The sequence below is a fragment of the Pelophylax lessonae genome (assembly GCF_965119305.1).
Source record: "Pelophylax lessonae genome assembly, contig: HAP1_SCAFFOLD_538, whole genome shotgun sequence".
NCBI classification, from domain to species: domain Eukaryota; kingdom Metazoa; phylum Chordata; class Amphibia; order Anura; family Ranidae; genus Pelophylax; species Pelophylax lessonae.
In genome coordinates this window covers 70,492-89,405 of record NW_028119807.1, presented here as the reverse complement: position 1 = coordinate 89,405, position 18,914 = coordinate 70,492, and the positions used below count along the sequence as shown (strand labels likewise).

Below are 18,914 nucleotides of genomic sequence, written 5' to 3'. Positions count from 1 at the left end.
CGCCACCATCGCCCTCCGCTCTGAACATAGGAGCGGCTCCACCCATAATGAGGCGGAGTCCCTGAACCGTACATTCTGGGACACCCCTGAACTGAAGGTGACAGCGCGGTACTCACCAGGGCGCTGGTATAAGTGGGGTCCGACGTGTCGTCCTCCAGAAAGCGTGACAACCCAAAGTCAGAGACTTTACACACCAAATTGCTGTTCACCAAGATGTTCCGAGCGGCCAAATCCCGGTGCACGTAATTCATATCCGCCAAATACTTCATCCCCGCGGCGATCCCCCTCAGCATTCCCACCAGCTGGATCACCGTGAACTGACCGTCATTCTGCTGCAGAGACAGAAAAGAGAACCGAGTCAGAGGAAACCTTCGCTGTACATTCATCGAACGATGATCATCAGGACAAAGCAAGTTCGCTCAACTGCCGCCCCCCCCCCCCTAGGACAGAGAGACAGGTTCACTCAACTGCCACCCCCCCAGGACAGAGAGACAGGTTCACTCAACTGCCACCCCCCCCTCAGGACAAAGCAGGTTCACTCAACTGCCACCCCCCCCCTAGGACAGAGAGACAGGTTCACTCAACTGCCACCCCCCCCCCCTCAGGACAAAGCAGGTTCACTCAACTGCCACCCCCCCCCCCCCTCAGGACAAAGCAGGTTCACTCAACTGCCACCCCCCCAGGACAGAGAGACAGGTTCACTCAACTGCCACCCCCCCAGGACAGAGAGACAGGTTCACTCAACTGCCACCCCCCCCTCAGGACAAAGCAGGTTCACTCAACTGCCACCCCCCCCCTAGGACAGAGAGACAGGTTCACTCAACTGCCACCCCCCCCCCTCAGGACAAAGCAGGTTCACTCAACTGCCACCCCCCCCTCAGGACAAAGCAGGTTCACTCAACTGCCGCCACCCCCCCCCCCAGGACAGAGAGACAGGTTCATTCAACTGCCACCCCCCCCCCCTCAGGACAAAGCAGGTTCACTCAACTGCCACCCCCCCAGGACAGAGAGACAGGTTCATTCAACTGCCACCCCCCCTCAGGACAAAGCAGGTTCACTCAACTGCCACCCCCCCCCCCTCAGGACAAAGCAGGTTCACTCAACTGCCACCCCCCCAGGACAGAGAGACAGGTTCACTCAACTGCCACCCCCCCCCCTCAGGACAAAGCAGGTTCACTCAACTGCCACCCCCCTCAGGACAAAGCAGGTTCACTCAACTGCCACCCCCCCCCTCAGGACAAAGCAGGTTCACTCAACTGCCACCCCCCCCCTAGGACAGAGAGACAGGTTCACTCAACTGCCACCCCCCCAGGACAGAGAGACAGGTTCACTCAACTGCCACCCCCCCCCCTCAGGACAAAGCAGGTTCACTCAACTGCCACCCCCCCCTCAGGACAGAGCCACAGGTTCACTCAACTGCCCCCCCCCCCCCCCAGGACAGAGAGACAGGTTCACTCAACTGCCACCCCCCCCCCTCAGGACAAAGCAGGTTCACTCAACTGCCACCCCCCTCAGGACAAAGCAGGTTCACTCAACTGCCACCCCCCCCCCTCAGGACAAAGCAGGTTCACTCAACTGCCACCCCCCCCCTAGGACAGAGAGACAGGTTCACTCAACTGCCACCCCCCCAGGACAGAGAGACAGGTTCACTCAACTGCCACCCCCCCTCAGGACAAAGCAGGTTCACTCAACTGCCACCCCCCCCCCTCAGGACAAAGCAGGTTCACTCAACTGCCACCCCCCCAGGACAGAGAGACAGGTTCACTCAACTGCCACCCCCCCCCCTCAGGACAAAGCAGGTTCACTCAACTGCCACCCCCCCCTCAGGACAGAGCCACAGGTTCACTCAACTGCCCCCCCCCCCCCCCCCCCAGGACAGAGGGACAGGTTCCCTCAACTGCTGCCCCCCAGGTCAGTGCGACAGACTTTCTAAACTGCCACCCCAGGGTAAATACTCAACTAAACTTCAGTGCGCAGGTCTGGGGCCATGTGACAGCGATGGTGCTGGATGATTGGCTGCACCGGAACCCCAGTGCTGTCACAGAAATGGTGGGACACAATATCTGACCTATAGACTATAAGGATAAACTGTAACCTAGGCAACCAGCTAAAGATGGAGGAAGACTTAGAGGCAGAAATCCAACATGTCTTCACTTCCATTACTGATATAAAGCTGGAGAATCCCTAACCCCTCCCCCCGGCAAAGATTCGATGTCAGACTGGTAATGACGTATTTCTCAGATATGAGCTCCGCCCCTTTTCCCTCCCGGTGGCCGGTATGTGAAGGGGTTCACCGTAATACACCGGCTGTCTGGAATAGGATGGATCCGGTGCTTGCCCCCCCTTTTTATGACCTCTCTGAAGTCAGATATTTCCCACCATATAGATATCCCCCAATCTGCTTACAGTGTGAACCCCAGAATGTATTGTCGGGGATCTCATTGTCTCCCTGGACACGGCCCATGGTGGTGCTATAAGATGGACAGCAGAGGTCGTACCCGGAGGAAGGAGTCCAGAGATCCATTCTCCATGAACTCAGTGATGATCATGACGGGGGCACTCTTGGTGACAACTCCTTCCAGATGGATGACGTTGGGGTGATCAAACTGCCCCATGATGCTGGCTTCACTCAGGAAATCTCTCCGCTGCTTCTCTGTGTACCCCGACTTCAGCGTCTTGATGGCCACAAAGATCTCCCGCTTACCTGGGAGCTTCAGATGTCCGCTGCAAACTTCCCCGAATTCCCCTACAGGAGACACCGAGGGAACAGAGCCTGTCAGGGCCAATATAAAGACCATCCCTGCCCCCCCCCCCTACCCCACCCCCATATGACCGACCAGAACGGCTCTCACCTGCTCCAATCACCTGCTCGATCTTCACACACGAAATGTCAATCTCTTTGGCGAACTCCCGCACGGCTTCATTGGGATCCTCGTATGTGAAAGGGTCGATGTAAATTTTCATCCCTGGAGTCACTGCGGAGGAGGGGAGAGTGGCATGAGAGGAGGACAGAGAAGACGAGGACAGAGATGACACAGAGTGGAGGTGATTGGTGGAGGATCTGGGGATGGATTACACAAATCATCTATGGCTACTGAGAAATGTAAAGTCTGAGGAATCCATCTTCAGTGATTCCATTTCCCGGGTTTTCTGACCCCTCTGAACTCCGGTGACCTCCGAAAATCCAGACAACTCTGCCCTAAAATCCCAATCACTGCTTGGCCTCTGCCAGCTCTCTGCTGTAGGACTACAGAACCCCCACTTCTAATTATCTTATGGAGAGGAAAAGGGCGGGGTGTCCCGGCCAGGGAGGACCATGGGTGGTGGGAATTGTAATGAATGTTAAGGATGATGAGGCTTGGCCCCGGGGGCGGGACTGTTGGAGGATGGGGGCGGGACTGTTGGAGGGAGGATGGCGGATGAATGATTTTTATGGGTTTGTGGATACATTACAATCTTAAGGGAACAAATTAGGCAACGAACCAACGAGAGAACGCGGCGCTAGAGGTGGAGAGGGCAGTCGGTACGTACTGTGTCCACTCGTGTAGTGCTGCAGTTTGTCGGTGTACTCCGAGTCGGCCCGCTCGAAGCCTCGTCTTCTGGAAGAAACACAAAAGGCACTTAACCTGCGCATAGGACGACCCGCACCCCAAATCACCACACCCTGGAAAGTCCTGCGCATTGGACAACCCGCACCCCAAATCTCACACCCTGGAAAGTCCTGCACATTGGACGACCCGCACCCCAAATCACCACACCCTGGAAAGTCCTGCACATAGGACGACCCGCACCCCAAATCTCACACCCTGGAAAGTCCTGCACATTGGACCCACACACCAAATCTCACACCCTGAAAAGTCTTACAAATTGGACCCGCACACCAAATCACCACACCCTGGAAAGTCCTGCACATTGGACAACCCGCACCCCAAATTTCACACCCTGGAAAGTCCTGCGCATTGGACGACCCGCACCCCAAATCACCACACCCTGGAAAGTCCTGCACATTGGACAACCCGCACCCCAAATCTCACACCCTGGAAAGTCCTGCACACAGGACCCACACCCCAAATCTCACACCCTGGAAAGTCCTGCGCATTGGACAACCCGCACCCCAAATCTCACACCCTGGAGAGTCCTGCGCATTGGACGACCCGCACCCCAAATCACCACACCCTGGAAAGTCCTGCACATTGGACCCGCACCCCAAATCACCACACCCTGGAAAGTCCTGCACATTGGACAACCCGCACCCCAAATCTCACACCCTGGAAAGTCCTGCACATAGGACCCACACCCCAAATCACCACACCCTGGAAAGTCCTGCACATAGGACCCACACCCCAAATCACCACACCCTGGAAAGTCCTGCACATTGGACAACCTGCACCCCAAATCACCACACCCTGGAAAGTCCTGCGCATTGGACGACCCGCACCCCAAATCTCACACCCTGGAAAGTCCTGCACATAGGACGACCCGCACCCCAAATCTCACACCCTAGAAAGTCCTGCGCATTGGACGACCCGCACCCCAAATCACCACACCCTGGAGAGTCCTGCGCATTGGACGACCCGCACCCCAAATCACCACACCCTGGAAAGTCCTGCACATTGGACCCGCACCCCAAATCACCACACCCTGGAAAGTCCTGCACATTGGACAACCCGCACCCCAAATCACCACACCCTGGAAAGTCCTGCACATTGGACAACCCGCACCCCAAATCTCACACCCTGGAAAGTCCTGAACATTGGACCCGCACCCCAAATCTCACACCCTGGAGAGTCCTGCACATTGGACGACCCGCACCCCAAATCTCACACCCTGGAAAGTCCTGCGCATTGGACCCACACACCAAATCTCACACCCTGAAAAGTCTTACAAATTGGACAACCTGCACACCAAATCACCACACCCTGGAAAGTCCTGCGCATTGGACGACCCGCACCCCAAATCTCACACCCTGGAAAGTCCTGCACATAGGACAACCCGCACCCCAAACCACCACACCCTGGAAAGTCCTGTGCATTGGACCCACACACCAAATCTCACACCCTGAAAAGTCTTACAAATTGGACAACCTGCACACCAAATCTCACACCCTGGAAAGTCCTGCGCATTGGACGACCCGCACCCCAAATCTCACACCCTGGAAAGTCCTGAACATTGGACCCGCACCCCAAATCTCACACCCTGGAAAGTCCTGCGCATTGGACAACCCGCACCCCAAATCACCACACCCTGGAGAGTCCTGCACATTGGACGACCCGCACCCCAAATCTCACACCCTGGAAAGTCCTGCGCATTGGACCCACACACCAAATCTCACACCCTGAAAAGTCTTACAAATTGGACAACCTGCACACCAAATCACCACACCCTGGAAAGTCCTGCGCATTGGACGACCCGCACCCCAAATCTCACACCCTGGAAAGTCCTGCACATAGGACAACCCGCACCCCAAACCACCACACCCTGGAAAGTCCTGCGCATTGGACCCACACCCCAAATCTCACACCCTGGAAAGTCCTGCACATTGGACGACCCGCACCCCAAATCACCACACCCTGGAAAGTCCTGCGCATTGGACGACCCGCACCCCAAATCTCACACCCTGGAAAGTCCTGCGCATTGGACGACCCGCACCCCAAATCACCACACCCTGGAAAGTCCTACGAATTGGACGACCCCCACACCAAATCTCACACCCTGGAAGTCCTGCACATTGGACCCGCACCTCACACCCTGGAAAGTCCTGCACATTGGACCCGCACACCACATCTCATCCCTTGGAAAGTCCATACGCGGTAACCCCACCAGTGTCCGTAGTGCTGCACAATGGGATGTGATAACTTCAGACTACAAAAGGTGTCGGAACAAGAAGCCCCAAGATAAAAACGGGCAATTCCTGATTCCAACCTTTATAAAGAACCCCCTCAGTTCCAACTCTACAGCAGACCAATAACTGCCATTGTGTCACTATTAAGGGTGGATATCAAGGACTATGCCAGTCCCGTGAATGGCTGGAGATCACATGACAACAAACGTCCAATCCAAGCTACTCTACCTGTTGCAGACGATGATGATGACCACCAGGGCGATGAGGAACACCAGACCTGCGGCAGACGAGCCAATAATGAGCGGCAGTTTTTCTTGGAAGCTGCTTTGGTATTCGGCTGTGAGGAGGAAGAGGACGGGTCATTAATTAGTAAATCTGAACAATAAATATCAGAAGACATGGTGTGAGGAGGAAGAGGACGGGCCATGTATGAGGAGGAAGAGGACGGGCCATGTATTGGTAAATCTGAACAATAAATATCAGAAGACTCAGTATGAGGAGGAAGAGGACGGGCCATGTATGAGGAGGAAGAGGACGGGCCATGTATGAGGAGGAAGAGGACGGGCCATGTCTTGGTAAATCTGAACAATAAATATCAGAAGACTCAGTATGAGGAGGAAGAGGACGGGCCATGTATGAGGAGGAAGAGGACGGGCCATGTATGAGGAGGAAGAGGACGGGCCATGTCTTGGTAAATCTGAACAATAAATATCAGAAGACTCAGTATGAGGGGACAGATTGAGGTTCGGGCTCCTTGGATAGGCACATAGATCATGTGACTGGCTGTTATGAGCCACAAGACGAAACAAGAGAGGAAATAGATCATGGGAGACATGAGACCATGGCACACACAGGCCGGCACCCAGCAGTATATATGGTATATAGGATTCCTCTCACCTTCTGTCATGGTCTGGAAGTACATCTTTCCACTATAGCGTCCATAGCCAGCCACTGTCCGCGCTCTAACCTGGAAGACGTAGATGGTCCCAGCTTTCAGGCCGGGCACTGTAACAGTGTTGGTGGGACTTTTCACCACAGAGGAATTGTGTTCCGTCAGGTCCTGGAAAGGCAAGGTATGGTGTTAATATTATCCAATGATACTGCTGTGCCCCTCTCCCACCTATAACGCCAGCTCAATATTGTCACCACTGATGAGGTAACAATGGTGTAGGAGCCATATGGAGACAAACTGAATATCAGTTCCCCATCCTGCAATTTAGGTGCGGATGGTGTCAGTCCCCGCTCTAGACCGTGAACCCCAAAAACAGAAATGTAGAACCATTCCTCCTGATCCTTGGCTTCATTCCCCGAGTCACTGAGCAGGACAGGAGATCCTTTCCCCAAGGCACTGACCAGGACAGGAGATCCTTTCTCCGAGTCACTGACCAGGACAGGAGATCCTTTCTCCGAGTCACAGACCAGGACAGGAGATCCTTTCCCCGAGTCACTGACCAGGACAGGAGAGCCTTCCCAGAGTCACTGACCAGGACAGGAGATCATTCCCCGAGTCACTGAGCAGGACAGGAGATCCTTTCCCCGAGGCACTGACCAGGACAGGAGATCCTTTCCCCGAGGCACTGACCAGGACATGAGATCCTTTCCCCGAGTCACTGAGCAGGACAGGAGATCCTTTCCCAGAGTCACTGAGCAGGACAGGAGATCCTTTCCCCGAGTCACTGAGCAGGACAGGAGATCCTTTCCCAGAGTCACTGAGCAGGACAGGAGATCCTTTCCCCGAGTCACTGACCAGGACAGAAGATCCTTTCTCCGAGTCACTGACCAGGACAGGAGATCCTTTCTCCGAGTCACTGACCAGGACAGGAGATCATTCCCCGAGTCACTGACCAGGACAGGAGATCCTTTCCCCGAGTCACTGAGCAGGACAGGAGATCATTCCCCGAGTCACTGACCAGGACAGGAGATCATTCCCCGAGTCACTGAGCAGGACAGGAGATCCTTTCCCCGAGGCACTGACCAGGACAGGAGATCCTTTCCCCGAGGCACTGACCAGGACATGAGATCCTTTTCTCGAGGCACTGACCAGGACAGGAGATCCTTTCCCCGAGGCACTGACGAGGACAGGAGATCCTTGTCCCGGGTCACTGAGCAGGACAGGAGATCATTCCCAGAGTCACTGATGAGGACAGGAGATCATTCCCAGAGTCACTGACCAGGACAGGAGATCTTTCCCCGAGTCACTGAGCAGGACAGGAGATCATTCCCCGAGGCACTGGCCAGGACAGGAGATCCTTTCCCCGAGGCACTGACCAGGACAGGAGATCCTTTCCCCGAGGCACTGACCAGGACATGAGATCCTTTCCCCGAGTCACTGAGCAGGACAGGAGATCCTTTCCCAGAGTCACTGAGCAGGACAGGAGATCCTTTCCCCGAGTCACTGAGCAGGACAGGAGATCCTTTCCCAGAGTCACTGAGCAGGACAGGAGATCCTTTCCCAGAGTCACTGAGCAGGACAGGAGATCCTTTCCCCGAGTCACTGACCAGGACAGAAGATCCTTTCTCCGAGTCACTGACCAGGACAGGAGATCCTTTCTCCGAGTCACTGACCAGGACAGGAGATCATTCCCCGAGTCACTGACCAGGACAGGAGATCCTTTCCCCGAGTCACTGAGCAGGACAGGAGATCATTCCCCGAGTCACTGACCAGGACAGGAGATCATTCCCCGAGTCACTGAGCAGGACAGGAGATCCTTTCCCCGAGGCACTGACCAGGACAGGAGATCCTTTCCCCGAGGCACTGACCAGGACATGAGATCCTTTCCTCGAGGCACTGACCAGGACAGGAGATCCTTTCCCCGAGGCACTGACGAGGACAGGAGATCCTTGTCCCGGGTCACTGAGCAGGACAGGAGATCATTCCCAGAGTCACTGATGAGGACAGGAGATCATTCCCAGAGTCACTGACCAGGACAGGAGATCTTTCCCCGAGTCACTGACCAGGACAGGAGATCTTTCCCCGAGTCACTGAGCAGGACAGGAGATCATTCCCCGAGGCACTGGCCAGGACAGGAGATCCTTTCCCCCGAGTCACTGAGCAGGACAGGAGATCCTTTCCCAGAGTCACTGAGCAGGACAGAAGATCCTTTCTCCGAGTCACTGACCAGGACAGAAGATCCTTTCTCCGAGTCACTGACCAGGACAGGAGATCCTTTCTCCGAGTCACTGACCAGAACAGGAGATCATTCCCCGAGTCACTGACCAGGACAGGAGATCCTTTCCCCGAGTCACTGAGCAGGACAGGAGATCATTCCCCGGGTCACTGACCAGGACAAGAGATCATTCCCAGAGTCACTGACCAGGACAAGAGATCATTCCCAGAGTCACTGACCAGGACAGGAGATCATTCCCCGAGTCAATGACCAGGACAGGAGATCTTTCCCCGAGTCACTGACCAGGACAGGAGATCATTCCCCGAGGCACTGACCAGGACAGGAGATCCTTTCCCTGAGTCACTGACCAGGACAGGAGATCCTTTCCCCGAGTCACTGACCAGGACAGGAGATCCTTTCCCTGAGTCACTGACCAGGACAAGAGATCAGACAAATCCAGATCTATTATCTGAACGATCAACGGCATTGTCCTGTCCCATTCAGTATATCAGCTATAGTGCTGGGATCATGTGATCGCTCTCCTCACAATACAGCAGATGCACACAATGCTATCAGTACAATGTGTATATATATATATATATATATACCCCATCCCTCCTGGGATGTGCAGCTCTCTATTACTGTACAGGTCCTCTTCATTCTACTTATAAATGAAGGAGCTGCATGCTGGGAAGATCTGTGAGGGAAGGTGACCTGTCCTCGATCACTGACACCTTTACACTTCAGTGGTCAGGACCGGTGAAGGGCAGATTTATGGAATACCAGCTGCCAGATGGATCACCCAACACTCACACAGTATTATATCAGTGTGACGACTACTCCTGAGCCAAGCCGGAGAAGAGACCCTCTGAGTGATCTATACCTGGAAGATGGAAGCAGCACTATCCACATTCATCAATGTGGGTGGTCACTCACCCTCCAATCCCCACCATAAAACAATGAATAGGATATGGGTGCCCATAACTATGGAGATGGGTACATGTGACGTGGCTGGGCAGTGACACCCATTGCTTACCCTTGTATGTGACACCAACTAGAAGACTGAGGGAAATGAGATGGGATATGGGTGTCTATACCTATGGAGATGGGTACATGTGACTTGGCTGGGCAGTGACACCCATTGCTTACCCTTGTATGTGACATCAACTAGAGGACTGAGGGAAATGAGATGGGATATGGGTGTCCATACCTATGGAGATGGGTACATGTGACGTGGCTGGGCAGTGACACCCATTGCTTACCCTTGTATGTGACACCAACTAGAAGACTGAGGGAAATGAGATGGGATATGGGTGTCTATACCTATGGAGATGGGTACATGTGACGTGGCTGGGCAGTGACACCCATTGCTTACCCTTGTATGTGACACCAACTAGAAGACTGAGGGAAATGAGATGGGATATGGGTGTCTATACCTATGGAGATGGGTACATGTGACGTGGCTGGGCAGTGACACCCATTGCGTACCCTTGTATGTGACACCAACTAGAAGACTGAGGGAAATGAGATGGGATATGGGTGTCTATACCTATGGAGATGGGTACATGTGACATGGCTGGGCAGTGACACCCATTGCTTACCCTTGTATGTGACACCAACTAGAAGACTGAGGGAAATGAGATGGGATATGGGTGCCCATACCTATGGAGATGGGTACATGTGACGTGGCTGGGCAGTGACACCCATTGCGTACCCTTGTATGTGACACCAACTAGAAGACTGAGGGAAATGAGATGGGATATGGGTGTCCATACCTATGGAGATGGGTACATGTGACGTGGCTGGGCAGTGACACCCATTGCGTACCCTTGTATGTGACACCAACTAGAAGACTGAGGGAAATGAGATGGGATATGGGTGTCCATACCTATGGAGATGGGTACATGTGACGTGGCTGGGCAGTGACACCCATTCCTTACCCTTGTATGTGACACCCACCTTCTCATAATACATAAGCTCGTAGTCCAGTATGACCCCATTGGGTTGGTCCGGCTGAGACCAGGACAAGGTGATGCTGTCCACGGCACGGCTGACCTGATGCATGATGGAGACGGAGGATGGAGCTGGAAGACAGAAGAGAGAGCGGAGTGAGGCCCCGTAATATGAAAATCATATTTTCCTGGGAAGGGAGATTACTGGAGCGGAAAGTTCACCTCTCCTGGTGACAGGCCGCTGACAGTCCGGTTAGCGGCAGACTCGTGGATCTGCACACAGGAGCTGTCAGATCTAATCTCAGCGCCTGGCCTATTTTTCCAGGTCGAGAAGCAACCCGTCTGGATGGGTGACCCATCGTCTCCTCACTGACCAATCAATGCACTGTGGGGGGTCTGAATGGACGGAGGGGGGAGGGGTAGTTAAAAGGTGTTTTCTTTGTATGGCCTTCTCCCTTATTATCTGACATCCATTGACCAACAGGGCCCGGGGCTCCACACTCCTATACACACTCATGACTAATTCTCTGAAAGCTGTGCTAAAGTTACTGAACCATCTACTGCAGCCAGAATCCAGACTGTGCAGCTTCCTCCCTCCCTGCCCCCCTTATCACCCGTCCGGTGCAAATTGGCAAATATAAGGAACTTGTTAGGAACGCTCAGATACATGGAGGTATTGGGATGTGAGAAGCCTGCAGTGGGCATGTCTGGGAATTCCTCTCCTGCATCACAAATGATTAAAAAGGGGTTCCCGGATCCCCAGCAGAAAGGCGGGTGCTGCGGAAAGGTCTGCATGAATGTCGATGAACAGAGATGGATGTACACGGGGTGCAGGGGAGACACAGGTGACAGCTGATAAATGAAGGATCCAGTGCTGCTACTAACAGGCTCCATACACCAGGCGGCACAGATTGCACTCCAACCTTCCACCCCCGACAACATTTTAGGGTTTTGGTTTGTTTTTTGCCGCTTCTTGCTCTTATGAGAAGTTGTAATGGTGCCATTTCTAATCTGGTGACAATGAAAAGCTCCATTGGGAGGAATCTCAATCACATGACAAATATCAGCAATACGGCATCTAATGAGAATATTTTGGGTCAGGGTCTTGAATGTTTGTGGTAGAAATGGGCCAACAGACATTGTGCAGCAAGTAATTAAGACTTAGCGGGGGCGGCAAGGCCTGGTAAGAAGAGCGATCCCGACACCTCTATTGCCCCTCGGCATTTTCCCACATTGCTCTGGACACATCTTTGAATATTTTACACGGGGAGGTTTGTGTGAGATGTGTGCCGGCCCAGCTGTTTATTTAGAGGAAGAGCTCTCTGTAGATTTTACAGGGATCCTGACACAGCGGCACATTTCTGGGATGTATGTTAGCAATTACCGTCAAACGCTGCCAAAAATTCCCCCTACGTGCCGGCACACAATTAGGAGAAAGTTTCCTAAACAGTCGGGATGTGAAGCATTCCTTGGGGCTCATGACAAATAACCTGCGCACAAATATGGCAGACGACAGCGGGAGGGGCGCACCGGGAGGCATGCAGATTATTAGGATTATTTTATGTTATTGTCCTTCGTGACGCACATTGTCCGCTCTGAGCCTACAGATCACCTGTAGCAGCTTCATCAAGTTGTTACAATCAATATTTCCCAGGAAAAGGGCAAAATCTCCATCTGACATCCTGTAAAGCTTTGCTTGAACAGGCAACCTTCCACCGCAGAGCCACTCACATGACCTGGAGGCGCTCATAGCGTTGGGGAAGAGCAGGGAACACCTTTACCATTATTACTGTTCACTGCTTTTCAATCAATAAACACCGACACATCTGACTCCAAAGAAGAGATTTTTATTGAAGGAGAAGGTGTTTATGTGAAATAAAAGATGGAAGAAAGCCATGATAGCTGGAGGCCACATCCTGCGGGAAGAGCTGGAAGAATGTCAGAAGATAATGGTGGCACAGAAAATTCTAGTGGAGGAGAGATGGAGGTCCAAAGATCATTCTGGAAGGAGGTTACTGGATTCCAGCACAGCACTCATCAGTCATGCCAGATTATGCTGCTCCTCCTTATAAAGATCACCAAACACCTTCTGACTTGTGCGGCAGAACTAAAGGCAATGGGTGATGGTGTGTGGTACAGTGGGTGGCAACGGTTGAAGGCGTGCAGTAGTACAGGTGTAGACAGGCAATGGCGTGGGGTAGTTTTAGTGGAGGAGACGGATAATGGCGTTTGGTAGTACAGGGGTAGACGAGTGATAGTGTGTGGAAGTACAGGGGTAGACGAGTGATAGTGTGTGGAAGTACAGGGGTAGATGAGTGATGGTGTGTGGAAGTACAGGGGTAGACGAGTGATGGTGTGTGGAAGTAACAGTGGAGGAAACGAGTGATGGTGTGCAGGGGCAGACGAGTGATGGCGTGTGGTAGAACAGGGGTAGGCGAGTGATGGCATGTGGTAGAACAGGGGTAGGCGAGTGATGGCATGTGGTAGTACAGGGGTAGACGAGTGATGACGTTCGGTAGAACAGGGGTAGGCGAGTGATGGCATGTGGTAGAACAGGGGTAGGCGAGTGATGGCGTGTGGCAGTACAGGGGTAGACGAGTGATGACGTTCGGTAGAACAGGGGTAGGCGAGTGATGGCATGTGGTAGAACAGGGGTAGGCGAGTGATGGCATGTGGCAGTACAGGGGTAGACGAGTGATGACGTTCGGTAGAACAGGGGTAGGCGAGTGATGGCATGTGGTAGAACAGGGGTAGGCGAGTGATGGCGTGTGGCAGTACAGGGGTAGACGAGTGATGACGTTCGGTAGAACAGGGGTAGGCGAGTGATGGCATGTGGTAGAACAGGGGTAGGCGAGTGATGGCATGTGGCAGTACAGGGGTAGACGACTGATGACGTTCGGTAGTACAGGGGTAGACGAGTGATGACGTTCGGTAGTACAGGGGTAGACGAGTGATGGCGTGTGGTAGAACAGGGGTAGGCAAATGATGGCGCATGGTAGTACAGAGGTAGGAAAGTGACGACGTTCGGTAGTACAGGGGTAGACGAGTGATGACGTTTGGTAGTACAGGGGTAGGCGAGTGATGGCGTGTGGTAGTACAGGGGTAGGAAAGTGATGCTGTGTGGTAATACTAGTGGAGGAAATGGGTGATGGCGTACAGGGAAGACGAGTGACGGCGTGTGGCAGTTCTAGTAGAGGAAAAGGGTGATGGTATGTGGTAGTACTGGAGGAGACTGGAGATGGTGTGTGGTAGAACAGGAGGAAATGGGTGATCATGTGTAGTAGTACTGGGGAAGATAGGTGAAGATGGCATGTTGTACCACAGAAGTCGACCATAGATGGTTTATGGTAGAACTGGAGTAGACAATTGATAGGGTAAAGGATAGATATGACAGAACTAGAAGGTCACCTGGAAAAAAGTTGGAGGCTGGTGTGAAAGACCTGGGGATGTAGTAGAAGACATGAGTGATGGGACAAAAGTGGAAAGTCTCTTGTAGAAGGAGAATGTGAGAAAAAACATGGAGTAGACTGAAGAGTGGACAATAGGAATGAGAAACTTATAGGACAAGATGTGGAGGAAGGACATATGATGGACAGAACTGGAGGTGTAGAGAAAAGGATCAGAGATAATGGGTAGAGTTGGGGGGGGGGGGGGAGATGTAGAGGAAGAGATGAGGGATGATCAGTAGAGTTGGGGAGAGATGTAGAGAAGGAGATCCGGGACAATAGCAGAAATGGAGATGTAGAGGAAGAGATCCGGGATGATGGGTAGATTTTGGGGGAGATTTAGAGGAAGAGATGGGGGATGATGGGCAGAGGATAAGATCAGGGATGATAGGCAGAGGATAAGATCAGGGAAAATGGACAGAGTTGGAGGAGATGTAGAGGAAGAGATCAGGAAAGATGGGCAGAGTTGGAGGAAATGTAGAGGAAGAGATCAGGGATGATAGGCAGAGGAAGAGATCAGGGATGATAGGCAGAGGATAAGATCAGGGATGATAGGCAGAGGATAAGATCAGGGAAAATGGACAGAGTTGGAGGAGATATAGATGAAGAGATCAGGGAAGATGGGCAGAGTTGGAGGAAATGTAGAGGAAGAGATCAGGGATGATAGGCAGAGGAAGAGATCAGGGATGATAGGCAGAGGATAAGATCAGGGATGATAGGCAGAGGATAAGATCAGGGATGATAGGCAGAGGATAAGATCAGGGAAAATGGACAGAGTTGGAGGAGATATAGATGAAGAGATCAGGGAAGATGGGCAGAGTTGGAGGAGATGTAGAGGAAGAGATCAGAGATGATGGGCAGAGTTGGAGGAGATGTAGAGGAAGAGATCAGGGATGATGGGCAGAGTTGGAGGAGATGTAGAGGAAGAGATCAGAGATGATGGGCAGAGTTGGAGGAGATGTAGAGGAAGAGATCAGATACGATAGGCAGATTTGGAGGAGATGTAGAGAAAGGCTTTAGGGATGATGGGCAGAGTTGGGGGAGACGTAGAGGAAGAGATCAGGGACGATGGTCAGAGTTGAAGATGTAGAGGAAGAGATCAGGGATGATGGGCAGAGTTGGAGGAGACGTAGAGGAAGAGATCAGGGATGATGGGCAGAGTTGGAGGAGATGGGGAGGAAGAGGTTGGATACGATAGGCAGATTTGGAGGAGATGTAGAGGAAGAGATCAGGGATGATAGGCGGAGGAAGTGACCAGGGATGATAGGCAGAGTTGGAGGAGATGTAGAAGGAAGAGATTAGAGACGATTGGCAGAGTTGGAGGAGATGTAGAAGGAAGAGATTAGAGACGATTGGCAGAGTTGGGGGAGACGTAGAGGAAGAGATCAGGGTCGATGGTCAGAGTTGGAGATTTGGAGATTTAGAGGAAGAGATTAGGGATGATAGGTGGAGGAAGTGATCAGGGATGATAGGCAGAGTTGGAGGAGATGTAGAGAAAGGCTTTATGGATGATGGGCAGAGTTGGGGGAGACGTAGAGGAAGAGATCAGGGTCGATGGTCAGAGTTGTAGGAGATGTAGAGGAAACGATTAGGGATGATAGGCGGAGGAAGAGATCAGGGTTGATAGGCGGAGGAAGAGATCAGGGTCGATGGTCAGAGTTGGAGGAGATGTAGAGGAAACGATTAGGGATGATAGGCGGAGGAAGAGATCAGGGTCGATGGTCAGAGTTGGAGGAGATGTAGAAGGAAGAGATTAGAGACGATTGGCAGAGTTGGAGGTGACGTAGAGGAAAAGATCAAGGCCAATAGACCGAGCTGAAAGGTCACCTGATGAGGGTTGTGAGAAGATGGAGAATAGACTGATGAAGGGAAGAAAGGCTGGAAAAGGATAATAAAGAATTATGATCTGCACTGACACGGGAAGTGCGATCGGAAGGATTATTACTAACACAACGCACAGCTGATGAAATAAGGAATGGATTTGGTGAACTACTTTCATGTTGCCATTGTATAACAGATCTGGGGAAGAGAAGATGGATTGGAAGGTAGGAGTCACTTAGGGGGTTAATCCACCCCAGGAGGACCAATCTGCCATCACCCGATATGCAGGGAATGGGGTCATCTTCCCGCCCTGTGATCTCAGTCCAGGCCGTAGTGTGGAGAATGACTTTGTTCTGCCTGTGTGACAGCAACGAAACCTAATCAAACCCGGAAAATTTCCCTAAATCCTCAGTCACGGTCCAATCATGCCATACATGGGGAATTGAATGCCCCCTACAGACAGCTCAGAGCAATCCGCATCCAGGAAGAGATTCTGTATGGAAAATCCCAGACAGAAAATGATCTCTGAGGAACATGCTAAGACAAGTGATGGGAGTACCCAGGATGTGTCAGAGGGATGGGAAAGACTCTGGATGTCTGCAATGTACTAAGAATGGAAGTACCAGTGAGATCTTTCCTGTATGAGACAATAAGGTTGGGGCCCCCTCTTGTCTGGGCCCCCAGGATGAGACGTGTGCTCAGTGTCTCGCTGTGATTTATGTGGAATGGCAGCCCCGTGCCTGAAGGGTTTGCATGTAATCAGCGCGGGTTGCGGACATGGCCCATCAGTGGGGCCCCGGGGCTTCCAGGTGTTCACTTCCTCACCTGCCTGTAATTATGGCTGGAAGCCGAGACAGCTGAGTTCCCCATCCATGACCCCCAGAGGCCGCAGACTGCACAATTGTTACAGACGGGATTTTCACCTTATCTCCTCCATCGAACAAACCCAGCGAGAAACACACAAAGCAGCCGGGGCACTTTCTCAGGTTTCCCCCATGATCCTCTCTGTCTGCAGGGTGATATAACACTGCTCCAGAGCGCACATTAAACTGCGTCCCCCTGCAGCTGCTGCGGCCAGGACTCCCTTCACCAGCGCCTGTGCGGCCTTCCACCAGCAACCTGACCACATATTGGAATGGATTCCGTTACTTCTAGACTGATGAGAGCGGACACAAGTCTGACATAATATGGCAGCAGTTTGTCACCTCCATAAGGAGCCCTTCAATGGGAATTTATAGGGAGCGCTTAGACAGCGCGCTCACAGGGAGCCCTTCAACGGCAATTTATAGGGAGCGCTTAGACGGCGCGCTCACAGAGAGCCCTTCAACGGCATTTTATAGGGAGCGCTTAGACGGCGCGCTCACAGAGAGCCCTTCAACGGCAATATATAGGGAGCGCTTAGACAGCGCGCTCACAGGGAGCCCTTCAACTGCAATATATAGGGAGCGCTTAGACCGCGCGCTCACAGGGAGCCCTTCAACTGCAATATATAGGGAGCGCTTAGACAGCGCGCTCACAGGGAGCCCTTCAACTGCAATATATAGGGAGCGCTTAGACAGCGCGCTCACAGGGAGCCCTTCAACTGCAATATATAGGGAGCGCTTAGACAGCGCGCTCACAGGGAGCCCTTCAACGGCAATTTATAGGGAGCACTTAGACGGCGCGCTCACAGGGAGCCCTTCAACGGCAAATTATAGGGAGCGCTTAGACAGCGCGCTCACAGGGAGCCCTTCAACTGCAATATATAGGGAGCGCTTAGACAGCGCGCTCACAGGGAGCCCTTCAACGGCAATATATAGGGAGCGCTTAGACCGCGCGCTCACAGGGAGCCCTTCAACGGCAATTTATAGGGAGCGCTTAGACGGCGCGCTCACAGGGAGCCCTTCAATGGGAATTTATAGGGAGCGCTTAGACGGCGCGCTCACAGGGAGCCCTTCAACGGCAAATTTTTAGGGAGCCCTGCAATGGCGTGCTTACAGGGAGCGCTTAGAAGGCAATTTATAGACAGCCCTGTGACGGCGCGCTCATAAGTGGCGTGCGCACAGAGAGACCTTTGGCGGCGCACGAACAGGGAGCCCTTCAATGGCAATTTATAGGGAGCGCTTAGACGGCGCGCTCACAAGGAGTCCTTCAACAGCAATTTATAGGGAGCACCAAAATGGCACGCTCATAGCGAGTCCTGTGACGGCACGCTCGCAGGGAGACCTTCAACAATTTAGACAGCCCTGGGACGGCGCGCTCATAAGTGGCGTGCACACAGGGAGCCCTTTGGCGGCGTGCGCACAGGGAGCCCTTTGGCGGCACGCGCACAGGGAGCCCTTTGGCGGCACGCGCACAGGGAGCCCTTTGGCGGCACGCGCACAGGGAGCCCTTTGGCGGCACGCGCACAGGGAGCCCTTTGGCGGCACGCGCACAGGGAGCCCTTTGGCGGCACGCGCACAGGGAGCCCTTTTGTCAATATTACAGGTATTCTCACCAGCTTCTGAAGACGCCGATCGTATACAGCACCCAATATCTCAGGCTGCCACACACCCTACAATCTAATTGTGCAATTTAATTTAGATTTACCAATAACTATAGCGTATGGGGAGCTGACTGGTTTCACATTGAAGGGAGGATGTGGAAATCGTACAATCACATTGTAACGTGTGTGCTCGGGTTTCTGGTCTATTTCTTTGGGTAAATAATAGGTGAAGACAGTAAAAGCTACAACCATGTTTCTGGTACAAGTGATGCCGATTGGGTG

The 18,914-nt window shown here is 52.8% G+C and overlaps 1 protein-coding gene across 1 annotated transcript in view; it reads right to left on the bottom strand.

Annotated features, from left to right (window-relative positions):
• Positions 1-72: 72 nt before the first annotated feature.
• Positions 73-18,914, bottom strand: part of LOC309543960 (ephrin type-B receptor 2-like) — a gene marked incomplete at its 3' end in the record, with an annotated part of 89,327 nt that continues 70,485 nt past the window's right edge. The window contains 7 exon segments of the mRNA XM_082276366.1: positions 73-332; positions 2,499-2,746; positions 2,853-2,975; positions 3,532-3,599; positions 6,071-6,179; positions 6,740-6,902; positions 10,909-11,033. Coding sequence (XP_082132492.1) covers positions 73-332; positions 2,499-2,746; positions 2,853-2,975; positions 3,532-3,599; positions 6,071-6,179; positions 6,740-6,902; positions 10,909-11,033 — 1,096 coding nt within the window.